The sequence below is a fragment of the Lepidochelys olivacea genome, assembly GCF_965140295.1.
Source record: "Lepidochelys olivacea isolate rLepOli2 genome assembly, chromosome: 3".
NCBI lineage: Eukaryota > Metazoa > Chordata > Testudines > Cheloniidae > Lepidochelys > Lepidochelys olivacea.
This window is the reverse complement of record NC_140413.1, coordinates 52,349,980-52,374,552: the sequence shown is the minus strand read 5'-3', so window position 1 is coordinate 52,374,552 and position 24,573 is coordinate 52,349,980. Positions and strand designations below refer to the sequence as shown.

At 37.7% G+C, this 24,573-nt stretch overlaps 1 protein-coding gene across 1 annotated transcript in view; it reads left to right on the top strand.

The window, feature by feature from the left end:
- The window catches only part of EYS (eyes shut homolog), a 1,492,075-nt gene that overhangs the window by 174,414 nt on the left and 1,293,088 nt on the right, over positions 1-24,573 (top strand). The window contains exons 6-8 of the mRNA XM_084624916.1: positions 8,263-8,367; positions 8,692-8,831; positions 18,306-18,472. Of these exons, the coding sequence (XP_084481042.1) occupies positions 8,263-8,367; positions 8,692-8,831; positions 18,306-18,472 (412 nt within the window). The remainder of the gene's footprint in view (positions 1-8,262; positions 8,368-8,691; positions 8,832-18,305; positions 18,473-24,573) is intronic.

Genomic DNA, 24,573 nt, shown 5'->3' with positions numbered 1-24,573 from the left:
CCAAACCAAAACAAAAAACCCACACACTTTAATTTTTCTTGAATATTTTTGGGGAAAATATTTACCATTTTCCAACTAGATCAACTGTATATATCTTTAAAAGTTGTTTACAGGTCCTTGGCAGATTCACATGGCATTTATTGTCCTTGAGAAGGACATATTGTCTTAGTATAATGAGGAAATTGGCCTGTGGTTTGCTATCTTGGTTTTTATGGACAGGTACAGAATGTTTGATAAAAGTCATATGAACAGTATTGTGGAAAAAGCAATTGAGGAGAGAATAAAAGAACCTGCTGAAGAGAGAGAGAGAGAGAGAGCTGACTAATTTGGCCAAGTGTTCATTGTGTAAGACCAGATCACTAGCAAAGTTATGGATAGATCCAAGAAGGAGGACAGATAATTTATTATAGTGTCAGGAGCCAAACCGGACTTTCCAGAACATTCAGCTGCATCATAACTCTTGACTAATACAACAGGCACCAAATTATTTAAAAGGGCTCATCTCAAAGTGACTTAGATGAGAGAATTTGTCGCTAAAGAAATGGTCAAGTAAAAGACTTTTACAAGTTCTTGAATAATATATTTGACTCTAAACTGGGAAATGGTAAAAACATTTGTGTGTGTTTATTGTACTTGGGATTGTATCTCTCCTTATAATTCATGTAACTGTAGGCATTTGAGGACTGATACAAAATTCACTACAGACTGCTATTCCTACCTACATGCCTCCAGCTTTCATCCAGACCACACCACACGATACATGGTCTACAGCCAAGCTCTACGATACAACCGCATTTGCTCCAACCCCTCAGACAGAGTCAAACACCTACAAGATCTCTATCAAGCATTCTTACAACTACAATACCCACCTGCTGAAGTGAAGAAACAGATTGATAGAGCCAGAAGACTACCCAGAAGTCACCTACTACAGGACAGACCCAACAAAGAAAATAACAGAACGCCACTAGCCATCACCTTCAGCCCCCAACTAAAACCTCTCCAACGCATCATCAGGGATCTACAACCTATCCTGAAGGACGACCCATCACTCTCAGAGATCTTGGGAGACAGGACAGTCCTTGCTTACAGACAGCTCCCCAGCCTGAAACAAATACTCACCAGCAACCACACACCAGACAACAGAACCACTAACCCAGGAACCTATCCTTGCAACAAAGCCCGTTGCCAACTGCGTCCACATATCTATTCAGGAGACACCATCATAGGGCCAAATAACACCAGCCACACTATCAGAGGTTTGTTCACCTTCACATCTACCAATGTGATATATGCCATCATGTGCCAGCAATGCCCCTCTGCCGTGTACATTGGTCAAACTGGACAGTCTCTACGTAAAAGAATAAATGGACACAAATCAGATGTCAAGAATTATAACATTCAAAAACCAGTCGGAGAACACTTCAATCTCTCTGGTCACTCCATTACAGACCTAAAAGTGGCAATTCTTCAATAAAAAGACTTCAGAAACAGACTCCAACGAGAGAGTGCTGAATTGGAATTAATTTGCAAACTGGATACAATTAACTTAGGCTTGAATAGAGACTGGGAGTGGATGGGTCATTACACAAAGTAAAACTATTTCTCCATGTTTATAAAGTAAAACTATTTCCCCATGTTTATTCCCCCCTTCAACCCCCACTGTTACTCACACGTTCTTGTCAACTGCTGGAAATGGCCCACTTTGATTATCACTACAAAAGGTTCCCCCGCTCTCCTGCTGGTGGTAGCTCACCTTAAGTGATCACTCTCATTACAGTGTGTATGGTAACACCCATTGTTTCATGTTCTCTGTGTATATAAATATCCCCACAGTATTTTCCACTGAATGCATCCAATGAAGTAAGCTGTAGCTCATGAAAGCTTATGCTCAAATAAATTTGTTAGTCTCTAAGGTGCCACAAGTACTCCTTTTCTTTTTACAGTCAGTATGAGTTTTTCTATTGATTTTCATAGGCTTTGAATCCAGTTCTAGATGAGGAAAAGATAATAAGTGATTACAGGTTAGGAATTAACATACTAATGTTTATTTGCATGAGAATGTGATTGTGTTAAAGTTTAGATGTGCTTACTTTGCATAACTAGTAGGTAATATGTGTGCTATTCACTGTGGAGTATTTAGCAGCCAATCATTTCCAACCCCCAAATAGTCATCTGCATCTCCTGTAAATTTTTTAGTATGCGCAGATAACATCTTATCCCTCTAATTTAGATCCTAATCAGTATAATCCCATCATTAGCAAATCATTAGTGTTACATTTTCCTTGTGTTTATCTCTTGGAATCCCTCCTACTGAGAAAAAATAAGATATTATCAAGAATACAAATTTAAACAACATGCCAATATTAAAATTAAATAAAAGAAAAAGTCAAGATGCTGGAACTGTGCTAAGAGTTTTGCAAACCATTTTAAAGAAACAACTAATTAAAAAAAGGAGACAAAAACAGAAAAAAAAGTTTTTTAAATCACAAATCAGCTGCTGAAGGATAGCATTCTGATATGAAAAATAATTGCTTACCACCTTTACAGATTTCATAATTCAATAATATTCTTCTTTAAGAGTTCCTGTGATCAGCCTACATAAACTTCCATTGGGAAAATATCTCTGAGGGAAACAGCTTGCCCTCTTTTAATCATCTGCTTGTATATCAAAAGGAATAGCCTTCGCTGTAAATAGGAACCATCTCCAATCACAACGACCAAACTGAAACTCAGTGCCCCTCTACCATGTACATTGGCCAAACTGGACAGTCTCTACGTAAAAGAATAAATGGACACAAATCAGATGTCAAGAATTATAACATTCAAAAACCAGTCGGAGAACACTTCAATCTCTTTGATCACTCAATTACAGACCTAAAAGTTGCAATTTTTCAACAAAAAAACTTCAAAAACAGACTCCAACGAGAGAATGCTGAATTGGAATTATTTGGTAAAGTGGATACAATTATCTTAGGCTTGAATAAAGACTGGGAGTGGATGGGTCACTACACAAAGTAAAACTATTTCCCCATGTTTATTCCTCCTCCTTCCCCCAACCCCCCCCCCCCCCCCCCCGCGTTCTTCAGACATTCTTGTCAACTGCTGGAAATGGCCCACCTTGATTATCACTACAAAAGGTTTTTTCCCCCCTGCTCTCCTGCTGGTAATAGCTCACCTTAAGTGATCACTCTTGTTACAGTGTGTATGGTAACACCTATTGTTTCATGTTCTCTGTGTATATAAATCTCCCCACTGTATTTTCCACTGAATGCATCCAATGAAGTGAGCTGTAGCTCACAAATGATTATGCTCAAATAAATTTGTTAGTCTCTAAGGTGCCACAAGTCCTCCTTTTCTTTTTGATCATTAAGAGTTCATTTAGTTTTAGTTTATGTATTGGATTGTTAAACCTTGCAGGTTAAGCAAGGTTGGGTTGATTGATCTTTTAATGGGAGACCTCTAAAAAATTTCAGGTAATTTAGGAAGTGATCTTGGTGATTCAGTAGATTTCTTCTCTTCAAATCAGTGATGAAGCAATGCCTCCATACAGTGATATGGAGAATTTTGGATTGCATCTGAAAAGGAAATCCTGACTACTGGGGACCATCAAAAACTTTTCATCAAAATAGCATTGTTTTTAAAAGAATTTAATATCCATCAGAACCTATTTCAAGCTGTGGTCTTGGTCAAATATGGATTAGAGTACACAGGTGTAATTCCCCTCAAAAAAGTTTTTTTTTAAAAAAGGTTACTGGATGCCCGTTCCATGGCTAAGGCATTATTCATATCAATGATACAATGTTTAGTGGCCGCAGAGGTAAATTCTGCACATGGAATAGTGGACCACTTAACTCAATCACTACTTACACAATTTGTAAAATGAAGTAGTAGCAGTAAAGAGTTATATTTTGTGGTAAAGGCTCCAACTGGGATTAGGACCCCATTATGTAGGGTGCTGTACAAATGCAGAAAAAGGGCAATATTTGCCCTGAAGGATTATATGACTGATTTATCTTCCATCAGTGCATATAACACACAAATAATAAAGGATTCTTTACAGTGAACACCCGGAAATTACGGCACTGATGGAAGCAAAAGAATTCCACTATATTGCTGGGAGGAAACCTTGTTGGTCTTCACTCACATTTTCATTAATCGCACTAGCTGAGGAGTTTTCAAGATAATGTTTTTTTCCCCTTCAAAACATTGATCAAAGGAATCAATTTCCAGAAAAAGTGAATACTTCTAGTATTTGTTTCAAAAGACTGAAGATGAAGTGCTCTCATAGAAGGATTTTACTCACATGGCTGCTAACCTGAATATCATCTAGCAAATTGCATTTGTTAGCACCACAGCTAGCAGCCTGTGTTCAGCAGCTCATTAATATTTTGTGGGCTGTGGGAGTGGATTGCCTATATAGCACATCTCTAGCTTGTTTTGTTCACAGTTAAATTAAACCCTTAATATGATACAGACAGAAATGGCTGAAAGTGAAACTAAGTTCTACATTACATGGAGACGTGGGCGAAGCGTAACTGAATTAATAATGGTTTATGTGCAGCTGTCTAGGTTTTTTGAGGTTCATAATGTTGGTTAGCCAGCTGTGTGTCTTATTCTGAAGCAATCGGGTTCAATGATCTTTTCACCTTTTGGCTTCAGTTTCAAAGCGAGTTTCATACTGTCTGCTCACTTCATTCTCCAGAGAGCTGATTTTCTTTGAAAGAGATAAAGTATAAATAATACTACTGTTAGCTTCTTGACATAAATGGGCAGAAAAGTAATGGCTTTGTGTATGTATTTTAATCTAATGGGATGTGACATGTGATTATTATAAAACCAGAGAACAAAATCCTAAATCTTGAAGTGGGAAAGCTATAGCAGAACTTGCCAAAATAGCTTTCGTTTTATAAATTAAAATGAATGATGTTACAGAAGTCCAAGTATTGTAGTACTGCAGCTGAGAAAACTCTTTGGTGGCTTGACAGCTTTTGTCTGCCTGTTTGCCATTTCCAGCTGCTTGCTGCCTTGTGTGATGCAGGCTGGTAACTGTTTCGTGTACTCTCTGTGTGTATAGCTATAGCCAAAGGTGAAAGTAAGCCGGTACGCCCCGGTACTGCGTACCGGAAAGAGCCGGTGCGCTGTACCGGGGTAGATCAGTTTCCCCAGGCACAATTTAAAGGGTCTGCAGCTCCCAGCAGTGGCTGGGTAGTGGCAGTGGGGCTGGGGCGGCAATTTAAAGGGCTCGGGTGGTAGTGGCGACCGATCTCTGGGCCCTTTAAATCATCCCCGGAGCCCTGCCACCACTTCCCCAGGGCTTTGGCAGGCTCCGGGGACTATTTAAAGGGCCTGGGGTGGTAGTGGCGGCTGGAGCTCCATTCCCGGAACCCTGCTGCCAGAGCCCTGGGGAAGCAGCGGCGGGGCTCCGGGGATGATTTAAAGGGCCCAGGGCTCCAGCCATTACCGCCCCGGGCCCTTTAAATTGCCGCCCCAGCCCCACCGCCACTACCCCAGGGCTCAGGCAGTGGGGCTCCAGCCGTTACCACCCAGGGCCCTTTAAACTGCCGCCAGAGCCCCCGGCTGCCACTGTTACCCAGGAGAGGGGGAAGGAGGCACTTCCCAGTACAGGGTGGGCCGGGGCTGGCTCTGACCTCCCCCAGACCCACCCCTTCTGCCCAAGGCCCCGCCCCTTCCGGGGACCAGAGCCGGCCCCAGCCCAGCCCCGTACCGATAAGTCTCTAGACTTACTTTCACCCTTGGCTATAGCCTACGCTAAATATCGTGTTAGTGAAATACATTGGCTTGTATGTTTTTTCTATCTAAAAGTGATCAGGGCCCTAATGGGTTAATTCCTCCTCACACTCCCAGGAGTCTATAACAGCTAAAACTTCAGGCCTTTACTCAACAGTCCATTAAGAATGATCTTAAGTGCTTTGCTGAAGAAGGATTGACTTAAGCACATTCTTAAATGCTTTGCTGAAATGGAACCTCGGATAATTACCACACCCTCCCCCGCCAATTTCACAGATTGTTAACTTATGTTCTCTAAAGGGCAAGCACTACAGAGCAACATAGTCATAAAAAAGAGCTGATCAGAACATTTAAAAAAAAACAATTCCACAAAAACAAACCATTTTTTTAAATTTGTTTTACATTTTGCAGGGTTTGAAATGGAACATTTTTTTTTCTTTTCTTTTTCACAACATGTTGAATTTCTGAGCTTTTCTTCTTACTCCCTTTCTTCACCCCTTCTTACTACTTTGCTTTTGAGTGAAATCAAATGATTGTGTCTATTTTATTTTATTTTAATTTCAGTTTTGAATGTCATGAATGTTACATGAATTTCACTTTATAAATATCATTTCAGATTTGGAATTTGTCAAACTTTACACTTGACCCTGAATGTCTTTTGGGTTACTTGCTCTCATTTTTGAGTAGATTGTTCTATCCTTCGTATAACTGCCTACCTCACAGAATAAGCCTTAAAGGAAAAAATAAAATCAACATCTCACAGTATAATCAAGCATAGCCTTCCTGTTTTATCTGTGTCATTCAGATATTTATGTTTTCCTCCAATCCCTTTATATCAGCCTTGCAAATTTGAAACAAAATTTTACCACACCAAGTACAAAAATATACTTGTCCATATTTGGAAGATGATAGAAAAATATTATTTTACACAGACATAAAAAAGAAATTACTCCCTGTGGTCCAGTGGGCATGTACACTTCCATACAAATGTGAATATTTAAGTAGGACTAGTAGAAGTTTTCCTGTCTGAACTGTGTTGGATGGAAAAAAATGAGGTTTTGGGTATGCATTTCTCTTTTTCACAAAAAGTCTGCTTTCTCTGGGAATATCAACGTTTGTCAAAAAGCTAAAAACAAAAATTGGACTTTTGGCTATAAAAGTTGTCATGCTTTTTAAAGATGAAATTTTACTTGGAAAAATGACAATTTTCTGCCACTTTCATTAACATTTTCCTTTAAATAAAACCCTATTTTTTCAAACAGCTCTATCATTAAGATTAAATTAATTAAAGATCAGATTCATCCCAATGAAGCAGGCCAGCACAAAGCTAAAGGACCATGCTAACTGGGTTTTAAACTGGGTCTAGAACATGTGTTGATCCTATGCATGGAGCTGAATTTCACCATAACTAAAATACAACTTTTTAACGCAATATCAGCTCCAGAAATATACTATATTTGAGTACAGAGCAGCATTTTTTCATGGTAGTATTTCGTTTGTGAACTTTTTGCATGAATAGTTTTTAACTTGGTAACTCACTTTAAGAAAATCATTGGTGTTTGCTATCTGATTTCTCAGTAAATTAGGTTAGAGTATAGTAACACCTTTGGTTACTGATATCCTCTGAATGACTGAAACTTTTGCCTGGGTGTGGGAGAATATTCTTAGATTTTTTTCCCACATACTTAAGCCAAAGATTTTGCATTTTTATCATCTGCTCTGCTTCTGACGATGCAAAAGTGCAGCACAATTTTAAAGGGTGGGGTGGGGGGGAGTGAGGAAGAGTGGTGCAAAGCTGAGAGAAGTACTAGAGTTTCCAGAAAGTAGTTTAATGTTGCATATTTTGCAGTGATGCTTATCAGGTAGATTCCCTCCCCCTCCCCCCCCTAGTTTTTATGAAGTTTTCCCTTCATTTTACTTCTGGTAAATAACATATGGAAAATGCATTTTGAAACCCCATTTACACAGAGTTACAATTTCTGTGTTTACATTGTAACATTCTTTTATGGCTTTTTCCTGACCGTGGTAGAGCTGACAGTCCTGTTGTTAGCTGAACCCTGGCACTCCATGATTTGGGTGCTTCTCTCTTCTCTAGGTGGCTTTACCAAGTGGCAGTTGCTAATGCTGTTACTTCTTAGTGCTGATAAAGCCTTAATCAGCTAATGGAATGATCCTAAGAGCTGCTTCAGAGAGACTGGAGAGCATTGTTATTATTTACTATTTGTATGATCATAGAGCTTAAGACAGCTAGGTGCTGTACAAACACAGAGACTTATTCTGTAAAGCATGGAACACTTTTCCAGTCAATAGGAGGTGAGGGCTCTTGGATCCTTACAAGATTAAGTCCTTAGGTTCTAGTCAATATTCCACTGGTTTTTTTGACTGTTTAAAACCTTAAATATTTTATTCTGTAAACTATTTGTCCCGGTTTGATATTTTATTTATTAAGAATCTGTTCATCATCCCTAACATTTTTTAGGGGGAAATAAACAATCTTTTTGGATTTTTACCCAGGAGTGTTCTGTGAGATGGAAATTGATGAGTGTGGTTCCAATCCATGTAAACACGGAGGAACATGCATTGATTCCATAGGCCATTTTAAGTGTACCTGCCTCATGGGTAAGTCATTCCAGATAAATTGTACTTCTTTAGTAACACCAATATTAAATGAGAAAATTTAATTTAATTTAATTCACCTATTTAAATTCTCTTTCAATCATTTCCTTATATAGAAGTGGCCACACAGCTTGACTTAATACATCGTTATACAATGCATAATTTTTTGCAGACTCTCCTTTCATGCTTTGTTTGAAGTGTCCTTTTCGAAACATAAAATGGTCCAATTACTCCTAGAGTTATGTTAACTACTAGCGTCATGGCTAGCCCCAATGTCAATGTATGTGAATAAACTGTGATTAAAAATTTTCTCTTTGTATGGTATAGGATTTGAAGGTGAAAAATGTGAACTGGATATCGATGCCTGCTTATTCTACAATATAAGCTGCACCTCAGAGGAACTGTGTGTGGACAGACCTCATGGACTTAATTATACATGTTTGTTACCATGTATTGAAAATATAGAGGTAAGATAAAGTAATATGTTCACCCCAATACTTTATGAAAATAAAATATTATAAAACCACAATCAAGTAATGGTAGTTGAAAATATTATAAATTTATAAAAAAAAAACCCATAGAAATTCTCATTGTAAGTACTAAGAACCTGCATGTATAGGATTGAATTAAATTTGGTTCACATTCAGAGTATCTCAAAATATTTTATGAAGTAATGAGTTATATAATAGTAATGCAATGACTGTTCAGGCAAATATATTATCCATTATGAACCCAGAAATCACTCCCAAACACTTAAGGTATTAGAATCCATTGTTGTTATGTGAGGAAATGCTTCCCAGGGGAAGAGAGTAATCCCCAATTCATATTCAAAAAGTACAATGGAATCCTATGCATCTGTTTGGACAATGAATGTGTGGAAGAAGCCTCAGTTCAGCATGGTAGCCAAATGATCATACTACCGTTGCCCCCGAACTCCAGTGCTAGTATTAGCCGTCAGACTGATTCCACGTGTAGAAATTGTATTCAGGATCATTTGGTCCAGAGGCTAGAGTGCTACACATTGAGTTAGACAATATAAAGAAACCATGACCATGTACATGGTATGTACAGGTATGTACATGGTATGTACAAGACCATGTAAATACCTGCAAGATATACTGATCTGACTTTAAAGGCTCAGCAGTCAATTGAATTGGTGTAAATTATGACAGAATTTCTTCTCTTTTTTTTTTTTTCCTTTCTGTACTACAGGACAACTGTATATTTACTTGGCTATTTTCAATACCATTACAAACTCTGTTGTAAAAATGACTCAACCCATTTCTAAAGAAAGATGTGATCAGATCTTGAAACTGTTTACTCATATGAGTAGTCCATTCAATAGAACTATTTGTGTGACTAAAATTTATTCACATAACAAAGGGCTGCAGTCCTGGGCCCTTATTTTCAATTTTTAGGATATTTTATTGGAGGAAATAAAATTCTATTGTATTTTTCATAATGATATTTATTTGAAAAACAATGTTTGTGTCCTAGTCATTTCAAACAGCTGCCCAGACATGATAACCTGTGCTTAAAAAGATTTGATGTAGTCAATTATTTTACTGAAATATACTTACCACAAAAATATACTGTACAAAGCAGGCAATGCATTTACAAAGAAGCAATCAACATTTATTTTACCTTGAAGTCCATGGGTACCACATTCACCAATGAATATGAAATATAACACAGAAATACTTACTGCCTTAAAGGTTTAAATTTAAATTGTTCAGCATCTGGTAAATTTTAATATTTTTATGATTTAAAGTGCTATACTGAGTGCAAATTTACTGTACCTTGCATAACACTATAATGATGCAATAATCATTATGACTAGTTAGGATGGGAAGTGATGATGTGCCAAGGATGCTGATGGGAGCTACTAAAACATTTTATTGTAATATTTCCTTAAAAGCCTTAAGACATATCTAATTTATTCATACAAACATTACAGAGACAGTCATAAATTTATGTGGACTGTATATATATATTGTATGAGGCATTTAATTTGGTCATAATGTAATAAACTACTGTTTTCTCTAAGATGAAAGAAAACAGAAATAAAAAGAAAGTATGAGATACATTTTCTTTTTGCTCAACTCCTTAGTGCAGAGATCGGTAAATTAATATCATTTGCTTCATGAAAATGACTTAAAAAACTCTGAACGGTCTTTCGTGTAGTGTTAGTAATATTGTAAGTGATGCTACAATTTCCATTAAGGAATTAAATTAAATAATTTCTTAAACATTTAAAGCCATTATTTCTTTTTGTAGGCATGAATGAAATTATATATATATATATATATATATATATATATAGTGGCAAATTGCCGGCACTACTATGATTGGTCTTGCGCTTTCTCTTCTGGGGGGGCGGGGGGGTTTCAGGGCACCATTTCTTGCCCCTGAACTGGGGTATTAACTGCCCCACTAGTGTCCTAGAGGAGGGGAGTGGAAAGGGAGGGACCTGGGCCCGCCCTCTACTCCGGGTCCCAGCCCAGGGGCCCTAGGGATAACGGTAAACCAACTAGCTTATGCTCAAATAAATTTTAAGGTGCCACACATCCTCCTTTTCTTTTTGCGGATACAGACTAACACGGCTGCTACTCTGAAACCTGTCATTTTTGAGTTATAAGTGGGGAAAAAGAATGGTTTTCAAAAACTAAAACCCACCCATTTTTCAAAAAATGGCTTTTCTGATTTATCTCAAACTTGTCCCCCATACAAATAATTCTTCTGTGGGCAGAATGTTTATTACTGGTGATGTATGAGCCAGAAATAACATGGCTTGGCTTTTAGATTCCTGGTTGGCTTTGCAGGTCTGACATTTAGAAAAAAGCTATACTTGCAATGTAAGCAAAACAAATTTGATCTGGTTTCAATGAGACACGGTCAATGGGTGTAGATTTTTTTGTTTCAATTTAGGAGCCACTTTTCAAAGTAGAACTACATTTTATTGTTTAAAGTATGAACTAATTATAAACCCTAAAGTCTAAATATGTTCAAACATGGTATTCACCTTCTGTAGTACACTGGGCTGCTACAAGGACTGTTGTGGTTATAAAAGATTAACAATTTATACTTTCAAATTGTGTGGGATTTTAGCTTGGGCCATTCTACCCCAGAGAAGGTTGGTATTTTAGTGCTATTATACAATACTCGTACAGACATGGAACCTTAACATTCTACCTGCCCTGACTATCATTTATGGGGATTACGTAATCCACCTTTGCGGGGACAGATATCCTCTGAATAACAGGTGGAATTTTAAAACTTCAGGACTGTAGTTTGAGACACACTTTAGGATGAAGTATCAGGGGGTAGCTGTGTTAGTCTGTATCCACAAAAACAACAAGGATTCCGGTGGCACCTTAAAGACTAACAGTTTTATTTGGGCATGAGCTTTCATTGGTAAAAAAACACTTCTTCAGATGCATGAAGTGAAAATTACAGATGCAGGCATTATATACTGACACATGAAGAGAAGTTACCTCTCAAGTGGAGAAACAGTGTTGACAGGGCCAAATCAATCATGGTGAATGTAGTCCACTCCCAGTAATTGATGAGGAGGTGTCAATTCCAGGAGAGGCAAAGCTGCTTTTGTAATGAGCCAGCCACTCCCAGTCCCTATTCAAACCCAAAGGGTGTTAAATTTGCAAATGAATTTTACTTCTGCAGTTCTGCAAATTTAGGATGAAAATCTCTGAATAAAGGTAGTAGCTCAGTCAGTTTTCATTGTAGGCATAAGTTTTAGACACCGCCAGCAACCACTATAACTTTCTGGAAAAAAGGTCTTTTCTGTATATTTCTATACATTGTCATGACATACTGAGTTTATAATCCAAGACCATTTCTCAATTTGAGGATGGATATTTATTTCATTGTCTGGGATCAGAGGTAAAAGACAGCAAAAAGGTAAACATTTGTTTCATTTCTTGAAGAAATAAACAAACAGAATCCTGCTTTCTACCCATTATGTCTCCCATGAGTCCTGAAGAGAATATCGTCACTTGCCAACTAGGGCAAATTAACGGATCATTTTCACTTTATGGCATTTTTTGGTTGCCCTGCCTACAACTATGAGATTGGCTTTGCAGTGATAATGCATGAGATAATCTGCAATAATATGATTAGGGTTTACTATAAAAAGGGACAATATTGTTTATTAAAATTGTAACAGGAAGCCAGGCAAAGTGGACTGGGAAATTTCCTGGCAGAAACTGGACAGTGAAGCAGAGACAGAGAGAGAGAGTTGCGTAGGGAATCACACTGTTTCTTTATTGTAAGAAATGTTCTTGTTCAGTTTTAGAGAAAAGTAACTGCCTGTATTTCTTTATCATTATCACATAACAAGGCATTTAAAAAAAACCTTTATTTTTGATATACAAGCCTTGGGAAGTTTCTGGTATTGGGGGAATGAGGAAAGGTGGCTCATCAAATGATCTCACTCTTATCAAGGGCAGATTTTGATACCCTTACTTATACTTAATAGTATTTTACTCCACAAGTAGTCTAATGGGTACTACTGAGTGTAAGAATATCAGAATTTAGTTTTAATTTGCAAAATGAAAGGGTTAGAAAACCATTTGTATAGAGGTCTTTTTGTGATTTGAATAGTATCTTAACAATTTGAATAGTATCTTAACAATTCCTTCTAAAATTATTTCTGTTTCTATCCAAACTGGAGTATAATAATCTAAGGCAGTGGTGGGCAACCTGTGGCCAATGGGCTGCTACTTCCCGCAGCTCCCATTGGCCGGGAACGGCAAACCACGGCCACTGGGAGCTGTGGGTAGCCGTGCCTAGCCGTGCCTGGGGACGGTCAATGCAAACACTGTCTTGTGGCCTGCCAGCAGATTACCCTGATGGGCTGCGTGCGGGCCGCAGGTTGCCCACTGCTGATATAAGGACTTGTCTGCACTGCCCTGCAGTGCAGGCTACAGGAGTATGGATTGCATAGTGCACCAAAATGTTTCACTGAACTATTCTGTGTGGGTGCTGATGGTGTGAACTAAAAGGTAGCTTGCTTCCATTAACATAGTCCTTTTTCAAACAGGACTATGTTAACGTGTAGTCCTGTTTGAAAGAGGACTGTGTTTATGCGAACTATGCACTTTTTATTTCATACCAGCAATTAGAATGCAACATTTATGTGCACTCTGCAATTCATACCCCTTTACTCAGTTTCAGTTGTGATCTCAGTCCTGATTTAAATCTAACTGAAGAACAACTTTCCTAACAACCCCTCCCCCACCCTTCAATCCTCTTTTTTTAGTTCCTATGGAAAGTAAAGCCACACCCAGAGGAACAGGTGACTCAGGGAACTGGTCATGGAATCTGGAGCCTTTCACTTCTAGGTAACTGGTTGGAATCCAGCCCAGGTTGGTAGTCACCAAAAGACATTGCCATATGATAACCCTTGGGAAATAAGCCCAGTCTAGTTCCCAGTGTCACCAGGCAGCCACATCACAAAAAACACCACTGTAACTGGCATTGACTTGGACTCCCTTCTGAAACTGCCTCTGAGGGTGCAAGAGCTGACAGGGCATGAAGCCTTGACTCCCCTCTAGGGAGACCATAGACATATATTCCAATGGAACAATGGAAGTGTCAGCTGATATGGAGAGGTACGCAACTGCGGAAAACATATCCCATTCCCCCAATCGCCCAGATGGGCCTAGACTCTGGAACTCACTGCCAAAGAATGAAGAATGAGGAACATACAAAAGCCAGTAGGAGAACACTTCAATCTTCCTGGACACTCAATAACAGATTTTAAAATAGCCATTCTTCAACAAAAAAAAAAACCTTTAAAAACAGACTTCAGAGAGAAACTGCAGAGGTACAATTCATTTGCAAATTTAACACCATCAATTTGGGTTTGAATGGGGACTGGGATTGGCTGACTCACTACAAAAGCAATTTTCCCTCTCTTGATATTGACAGCTCCTCATCAATTATTGGGAGGTGGATCACATCCACCCTGACTGAATTGGCCTTCAACATTAGTTCTCCACTTGTAAGGTAACTCCCTTCTCTTCATGTGCCAATATATATTTATGCCTGTATCTGTAATTTAAAAAAAAAAAAACTGTTCGTCTTCAAGGTGCCATCGGAATTCTTGTTGAAGCCGTATCTAATCTAGAACATTGAAGGAGGTTGCTAGAATAGATTATTAGTACAAGTGGGTCAGTGTACCCATACTAGCTTAGTGGAGCCTCTCACATACAGAAAGTTACTCATGTGAGTAAGTGTTTGTAGGCTAGGGGCTTATGGATCATGTGATTGTTAAATGAACATTAAAGGGAGGTTGTCAGTTGTCAAGGTAGGCTCATTTGAACAATATACATTTAATACAGTAAAATGCAAGGTCATATATCTAGAAATAAAGAATTTAGGTCACATGTACTGGAGGGTAATTGCCCTGGAATGCAGTGAGAATAAATAGGACTTAGGGGTTATTGAAAGTACCAGCTGAACATAAGTTCCAAGGGTAATGCTGTAGCTAAGAGGACAAATGTGATCCTTGGTTGTAAGAGCAGGGGAGTATAGAGCAGGAGTAGGGAAGTGGTATTATTACCTTTAGATAAAGCCATTCATGGATACTGTATCCAGTTCTATGGCCAGTCCACGCTTCAGCAAGGATTTTGCCAGAGTGGAAACGGTTCAGGAAAGAGCTACAAGAATTATTTGAAAAGTGGGAAACCTGCTTTATAGTAAGAGACTAAAAGAGCTCAATCGATTTAGTTTATCCAAGAGAAGCGTTAAGAGATGGCTTGCTCATGGTCTGCAAGTACCTAAATGGGGAATAGATTCCTGATACTAGTCAGCTCTTCATTTGAACAGAAAAAGGCAGTACACAACCTAATAGCTAGATGAAGTTACACAAATTCGGACTAGAAATAAGGTGCACATTTTTAATTGTGCCCCCTTAGCTACAATACCACACTGGGAGCTCAGGTTCAGTTGGAATTTGCAATGATCCTAACTCCTTTTCATTGTCAGTGGATTCCAAGTTAACCACTGAACAACTCACCTAGGGACATCATGGACTCGCCATCATTTGGAGTCTTTAAATCAAAATTAGATATTTCTGAAAGGTCTGCTTTATCTCAAACAGAGTTTACAGGCTTGATGCAGGAATCACTGAGTGAAAGTGTCTGGCCTGGTATATGCAGGAGATCAGACTAGCTGATCATAATAGTACCTTTTGGCCTTAAGGTTTTGGACTCTATAATTGGTGAGGAAGCACGCTTGCACACATATATACTATACTCATAATGCTGCTGTTATCTCTGATCAAATATAGAGAAACACCAGTGGGTAGACTAGCCTCATAAAGGTATATTGGGGATATAAAGACCTCATATTTTGTTTTATTCCTAAATTCAAACGTACTCTGCTTTTCTTAACATTTTATAATTTCCTGATGCATGATTCAATAATGAACTTTGAAATCAAGGAAAACATTTTATATGAGATCCAATAACAAAGGGAGTGGGAGAGAGCATTTAGAGACTTGAAAATTTAGCAAAACCTCAGGAAATACCCAGACAAAATAAAAGGGCAAGATATATACATTTATATATAAAAGGGAAAAGATATTTCCATAACTGTAAAGAGGGCTTGATTCAACCGACTTTATTCAAGCTGAGTAGTTCCATCCATCAAGAGTAGTCACATTGAGAAATGAGCCCAGCATAATTCCAGTATTTAACACTAATAGCATAGCAAAAAGATCCAATTTTAAGGTCAGTTTAAAACTTAATCAAAGACAAATTAATATAGCGAATTTCTGGCAAGAATTTTTATTGCTACAAACCTTGATAACATTTTAAATGGATTCAGACTCAATCAAACTGAGATACATAGATCATTGGCAGAGCCCAATTCACCATTTTCTTTAGATGAAAATAGACTAGCAAGAAAAGCCTTAGTTTCATATTTTTTAAAAATAGTTTTTCCTATTTTTATGAAGGCTAAGTTTGCATGGAAGCTGAAAAGAGACCTTAAAACTTAAACACTGACAAGAAAAGAGGATACATTTCCTTCCTAGAGCTCAGGTGATCTTTGATACATTGGAAAATGAATGAACCTTTTTGTTTAAAGAAAAAAAAAGAGTATTTTTTCCCCAACAAGATTTATTCATCTTTTACAATCAGCAGATTGCAAAATGTGCTAGTCCTTGCCAACCCTGTAAAATATTTACTAAGCATCAGAACAGGTTCAGAACTATATACAGGATAGATTGAAGACACTAGCAGAATTTTAAAGGTTAGTCATAGAATCATAGAATCATAGAATATCAGGGTTGGAAGGGACCCCTGAAGGTCATCTAGTCCAACCCCCTGCTCGAAGCAGGACCAATTCCCAGTTAAATCATCCCAGCCAGGGCTTTGTCAAGCCTGACCTTAAAAACCTCTAAGGAAGGAGATTCTACCACCTCCCTAGGTAACGCATTCCAATGTTTCACCACCCTCTTAGTGAAAAAGTTTTTCCTAATATCCAATCTAAATCTCCCCCACTGCAACTTGAGACCATTACTCCTCGTTCTGTCATCTGCTACCATTGAGAACAGTCTAGAGCCATCCTCTTTGGCATAGTCATAGAATTATATTAATTCCTCATCCTGACAACCCTTGGAAAATCCAGAATACACAAGTCATACAAACATTTTCCTTTAAGCATCACAAACCTGCATTTTCATTAAATAATACTGTAGGTGATATATTTGTATCTGCTAAGTTTTACTTGCCACTCAAAGCAGAGTATCCAACAACTAAGCACAAGAGAAATGTAGAAAGGTGCATGCAAGAAACTATTTCTGCTCTTAAGGTTCAGTGGAGTTGCCCTGGTTTAAGTAAGAGCAGATTTTGGTTCAAAAAGTCTTACGCATCTGTTTCAGTGCTTCTCCTTCTATGCCCCCAAAATTATGTTAATATGTTACATTTGTCAGTCTTCACATTGTAATGACCAGCTAAAGTAGGAATCCCTCAAATTGCCTATAGATCTTTCAACATTCAGTGGCTGGCTAGAGAATTAGTCTTCCTGACAAACTGTTCGATATTATGTCTATAGTGACTGGTGGCTTATTTTCTCAACGAAACCAGCAACTTCATTTTAAAGAGGGTTTACCATAGCAAGAAATGTCATGGCTATCTGAAAATTATATTACTACTTTGTTTTGTTTTGTTCTTTCAAAGATACATATATTTTAACCCCCCCCCAAAAAAAACCAAAACAATTAGAATTCTAAGTCCAAAAACAGATGAAATGTGATGTCCTTGTCTCATTCAGTTACATAGGGTTTTTTTTAATACCCATATTTTAGAACATAACAAATACTTATATTCTAAAGTGTGCCCTTTGTTCCTCATACAGCCTTTTGCTTCTTCTAGCTCAGTGGTTTCCAAGCTATGGTCTGAAGACCCCTGGGTACACAGACTACGTCTAAGATTTCCAACTTTTTGTTCAATATTTTTTAGGGGTCTGCAAATGAAAAAAAGGTTGAAAACCACTGTTCTAGCTAATCATTACCGAACCAGCAAAAATGTTCATATCTGCTGACTAGAGCTTTATTCTAAGTTAAATTATAGCTATGCTACAGGCTGCAATGCTTTTATTTTCTACATTTAACAGAATAGGCTATTTTATTATTTGTCATCTTACCTAAAATACGTGTGTTTATAACCAATTATAACAAACTGTATAGTTACACTGTATCATAACATTGTACACAACAATAGATTCAAATGTTGGTTTATCTTCATTGCACTTTATATTTTAATTCACTGAGATTTGTCTTTGACCATGTTGTGAGAGAAAACTGTCACACTCCCAGTTATTTCCAAAACAGTTTATTTAATCAAATTTCTTAGGTAAGGACAACCCGTAGAGATGAAACCCTCTTCTTGTTTGTGTGTAATTCTCACTTTTAGTCATGTGAAAATGGAGGTAGCTGCTTCCTTGATGAAGACAACAAGAGTTCTCAATGTGTCTGTGCTCCTGGATGGACTGGGCGAACGTGCCTGGAGAACATTAATGACTGTGAAGAGAACTGGTGCCAGCATGGAGCCACTTGTGAAGATGGAATCAATGAATACAGGTACTAACATGACACTTTAAGTGTATGCATAGAAGTTTGTGCAGACTAAAGGCAAAGCTGAAATATTATTCCCTCCTGTTAAAATTAAAATGTGATTTGCTATTGCATTCCTGTCCTCCCTCAAATCTTAAAATGTCATGGGCACGAACTTGTAATAACTTCAAAAATATACTGTTCAGATTGAAATATTTCACAGTCTGGTCTCATAACTATACATATCTTTACTTGACAGGAGGCTAAAAGAACTAAAATACATTCCCAGCTAAATGGTTCATCTTCGCTTATAAAATGGTATATAACTTTAGGCCCATGAAGTGACAAATGCAGTAGCTTTTCGTATGAAAATATAAATAAAAATAACTAAATGGATAATTGAAATACTGAGTTATTGGTGGCCTCTACTTGAAGATGTTCAGACAAAACTGTCCAATGTGTTCTAGTTTCCTTGGTAAGCTGTAAACACACTACACATATTTTAAAACCAGGCTCAGTGAAATTAGGGAGAAAATAACTCTATGCACAGGCACTGTGCAGTTGTGCTTGTGAGCACTGAATTATGTGCTTGTGAGCACAGAAAAATTCTGTCAGGAAAAGGTGTAAAATAATCTCTATATAATCTCTATTAATATTTTTTGAAGTTGTGGTTTTTATGCTACCTCCAGTTACAGTGAGCATATATAATTAATATGCTTTATAATTTATATTCTAAAGCTGATGATAGAAACTATTAAAACATCTGAAATAAAAATATGCTTGCTCTCTAGCACTGCTGTCCTAGAAGCCTCTAATAAAATATGTAACTTAAATAATAATTGACCCGCCCCCCAACTCATACAAAATTAGATAAGTATACCCTACCAAATACAGCTGGCTTTGGGGGGAGCATGAGAAAGGGGGAAGAATGGAAGATAATTTTTTTCACACAAAAAAAAAATCACAAAAATGCTTTTTTTCAAAAAAATTGGAATTTCAAATTTTTTCCGACTAACTTTAATATCAATTCGTTGTGCCCTCTTCAATTATTTAATAAATTTAAAGGGGGTAAATGTGTGATTGTATGTAGTTGGTAGGTAAAATATTCCACAGTTTTAGTGTGGCATACACAGGGTACTATGTAGACTGATGAACAGCTGTTGCATCTCAGACCTCTTACCTCAGGTGCCTTTTACACTGCTTTTGCTGCTGTAGTTTCCACTCTGGTTCTGCTCACACACATTCTTCAGCATGTAAATCACTCCCAGCTATATTGTGAGAGTGCTGCAGTCAGCCACTCTGGAATTACGTGACAGGATGACACCAGTACATTCCCAGTCCCAGATTTTTCCCCAGAAATGTGCGTCTGGTACTGTTCAGCCTTCTCCTGGACAATACAAGTTCATATAAAGTCTGTTATTTCATTAACAGAAATACACAGATCCTGTTATCCCAAATGGATTTTCCCAAACACTTCAATTCAAACACATTTATTTAGATAAAACAATACAAAAAGTTTATTAACTACAAAGAGATAGATGGTGAGTGAACACAAGTAATGAGGCATAAAAGTCAGACTTGGTTACAAGAAAAATAAAGATAAAATGCAACTAATGCCTAGCTTAACAAATAGGCTAAATTCAAAGCAAAGTCTCTCTAACCACATTTCAGAAGTTCTACTTGCTGAACTTCTATCAGTCAGGATCCCTCCCCCAGTCCAACACTGATTTCTTTGTTCCTCAGGTGTTGTGAATGCTCTGGATAGAGACATTCACAGAGAGAGAATTTGGGTTTTCTGTCCTTTCTTTTTCTAGTCCTCTCTCTCCTTTGAGAAGCTTCTCCAGCTGGGAACAGGGGAACAGGCAGTCTCCCTGGACAGGAACTCTATTCTGTTTCTTTGCTCTGATGGAGATTTTCACCCATGTCCCTTTTCCTTCCAAAGAATAGCCACGTAGCAGGTGATGGCCCATTTGACCTTGCTTACACCTGGCTGAGGTGTCAGCTTGCCCTTTGTCTCTGAGGAGCTGGTTTGGTTGCTCCCCAGACTTGGAACGTGTCTTAGTAACACCATACAGTGGAATCTTATAACTTTGCATACAAAGTTGCCATACATATTTTACCAGGACAATGACGATCAGCAAATTATGAGTTTTCAAATGATACCTTAAACACATTCTTTGCACAGACATTATTACAATAGTGTGTAAGGGATGAATTCACAGGTACAGACTGTCACATGTGGATCTGTAGAACAGTAAACAATGATATTATATGCCTCTTGGCCATTTGCCCTACAACAATGCTAACAAGTCTCAAGGGACTGGATGGCTTTGGAAAATAGTAATGGGCTACAAGGCGTTTTGCATCTAGGTTACTGGTTTAAATCCAGTTCAGAGTCAAAACAAAAAAAAGAACATACTTATCATTTGCTGACTTCTCAGTCGTTAGAAGGAAAATGATGTTGTTGATCAAACCAGTTTCTGTGGAACAAGTACACACATCACTAAAACCATCAGCCCAACACTAACTGACTGCTTCAGCAGAGAGGCAAAAGCTTGATTTAACATAGTCCTCCAAAACAAGGTGGAGGCAGATTACAGAAACAGTGCATGGAAATTACAGTACAGTACAATCCTGCCATGTGCACAAGGATTTCTGTTTCTAGGTGGCAATCCAAGCATTCTTTATGAGAACTGCAATATTTCTCTTTCAAAAATTAATGGATTTCTCAGGAGTACATGTTCTCAGTAGGTAAAATAATGCAATTTGTCATTTTGCTTTCTCAATCTACCTTTGAAGCTAAAAGACTAGAACAAGAACTACTGAGTATAACTACTGGAGTTACACAACTTTTTAAATAGATTGTTGCAATTTGAATGTCAGTCATAGAGGAGGTATCACTTTTGATAAGGGATATGTCAAGAGCCTTATTTGATATAAACTAGTTTTAAGAACAGATAGCAACAAATTGTCAATGTGATGAATAGAGAGTTAGACGTGTAACTCTAATTAACAATCATACTATGATCCATTTTAAACCTAGTATATTAATTTTCAAAGATTACTTATCACTATGTTCTTCATGCATTAAGTTTGCACCTTGATTATTCTCTAGAATTCCACAAAATGTGAAATATCATACCAGATGGTGTATTTCATGTATGGACATTCAATTTAAAATATCTTATCAAATGTGTTTTTCCTAATTTAAAAAAATGAAATTCTTGTTAATCTTTGGCATGATGTGTCATATTGGGACTGCAGTGGGATCAGAAAGCTTGTAAAGCACTCAGGCTAGCTCCAAGCACCTTGTGATGCCCTTCTATCTGTCCCCTCTCCCAAACTGCTATTGGCCAGACCCGAGCTTTTTCCAAACAGCTAACAGGGATGGCAGAACCAGAATAGCTAAAGAAAAAGTTGGTTGAACTTGAACCAAAACTGATTTTTTTGTTTTGTTTTTTCCTGACAAAACAAAGAACAAACCAAAATAATTTGGGTTGAACAAAAAGTTTCAGTTGTTGGTTTGAAATGACATTTCAAAACAATGTCAATTTGGAACATTTGAAAAAAAAACACTCTGTGTGTTGGCTGAAACTATTCACTGAATTCACAAAGTTTTGATACCCTGAAAAATCCATTTTTCTGCAAATTTACTATTAGCTGAAAAACTTTTTCCCAGCTCCAAATATGATTCAAACTCCTCTCTGGTGGGACATTACCAGGACATCTTCCAGCTGCCTAGTGTACTCTAACACCCAATCAGAGCCCCTCCCCCTCGTCTATTTCTCTTTAAGGGTTAGGAGTACAAAAGAACTAGCTGTGCACATCACAGATGTCAACTGTGTATTCAATTCAGTAGGACTGCAGTCTCCTGTTTCCATGAAGGCATAATTCAATAGCAGACCCTTTTCAGAGAGAGCTGTGTATCTCAGGGTTTTAAGCTGTTGTCCATCACTGTAATATCTGAGCACCTTCCATGTAAAATTATAGCAGTAGGAAGTCTCTGGCACTTCTCCTTTTTTTAGGTTAAAAGCTCTACTTAGGTAGTGGTTTTGTTAAGTGTTTCTTTCAGGTTTTATAAAGATTATTTTTAAAGATATTGAGTCTAATTCCCCTGTTGCACGGGTGTAAATCAGGAGTACTTCTGTTATAGACAGTGGAGTCACATAGGCATACAATCATTGTAAGAGAGAGGAAAATAAGGGCCTGGCCCTTTATTATTCCTTTTGGGCACTTTGTGAAGATCTTCAGCATATGTAGCAGTTCTGGCTGAAGCAGAGAGGGACTTTTACAACTTTAATGGAAGCAGGAATTGTGGTCATTGGTATATGGTTGGGGGCAAAAGGGTCATAACAATGTTCCCCAGGAGTTTCCTTTCTTTAACTTTAAGTTTTGCATGCCTTCTATTGACACGATGGTGTGCCAGATCAGGACTTCTGGAGGCAATGTGAACTCTTATTAATTAAAATAAAGTGCTGCATTTCCAAGGGTGCCAGTTCAGTTTGGATGAGTTATTATATCTGTTGGAAGTCAGCATGTCTACTGAAGTAATCCATTGTCAAATGCATATTGACCACATTATCATACAACTGCATATACACAACAAAGGGAATAATAGAACTCTTGACCTTTTGTTCCCAAAAACTAGTGAGCAAAAAGAATATCTCCAGTGCCTGGGCCACTAGGGAACTGTAACATGTACACATGATTGAGATATCCCTTTCAGCTATACGTACACATCATTCAATTATATCCTTTGAAGAGGGGGAAATGTATAGGACGGATTTAGCATGGCCTATGGATAGGTATTTATTTAATTATTCCTCGAAGTGAAAGATCCCTCCAAGGACAGGAATGTTTTGGAGTCTGCCTTGAGAGGGAGCCATTTCATTTTAGGTGTTGGATTTCTTTGGTATGTATGTTCCTGACATTCTAATCCTGATTAGGAGAAGAACATAAATTTGGGGGGAACTATACATTGTTACTAGAGTTGCAAAGTAGCTCTTTAATTACACTCTAATCAGTAAGGGAGAGTACCTTGTACTTACATAATTATGAGCAATTAACTGTAGTTTTAATTAAATAAACCATGGCCCTGATCCCACAATCTGATTTATAATGGAGAGCTCTCACCCCAGCATAGAGCCCCACTGAAACAGCCCAATGGGACTCCACCCAGGTGCAGAAGTCTCGCTGCTTGGACCAAAATGCTGTAACAGGACCTAATAGATTATTTATACTTGTTGGTACCCTGATGTATAATTATGATTACAATTTTATTGCAATGTTATGATAAAATAGTTTTATACTTAAAACATATCCTACTTTATAGAAATAGTTTTGAGGTCTGCATTTCTGAAAGTTATGCCAAAAAATCTTTCCCATAAAGAAAACTGATTTGGTTGATACTAAAGCCTAAATATCCTGCTCATTTTCCAGTATTCTTGACATATTCCATGTAAATTCTTATACAGTATGTATAATTTAATTTTGAATTAATCTCACTAACAAAGAGTAAAGCTTTACCGAGTTAAAATTGCACACAACATAATGGTTTGGATATGAAACAGTCTATTTGTGTGATGCCAGCATGATTATAAATGGTAAATATATTTTAGTTACGTTCTGAGAAGCAAAAAACCCCAAAGCTACTGTTGGTATATCCTGTCTTTTGCTCAAAACTAGCTGGGAAATTGAAGGAGTTGGATTATATTTTTTGCTTCACACCTCCATATGTTTTCATTCTATTGTACATCTAGAATTTAACTGTAGAATCTAACTGGCATCCCTGTTTAAAATGCTAGTTCTGTGATCTGCATACCCGTCTGTAACAATAATAGGCTTCTACTGCTAGTGAAAGAGGTGACTACTTTCCCCTACTTTGCTGTAGCTCTAGAAGGTACGTGGATACGTGGTCACTTGCTGGAGGATTCTCTGCTCCTTGAGGTCTTCAAACTACAATTTGAGGACTTCAATAGCACAGATATAGGTGTGAGGTCTTTTTTAGGTGTGGTGGGTGAAATTCTGTGGCCTGCATTGTGCAGGAGGTCAGACTAGATGATCATAATGGTCCCTTCTGACCTAAATATCTATGAATCTATGATATATGTTGTAATTTCTTAAGGAGT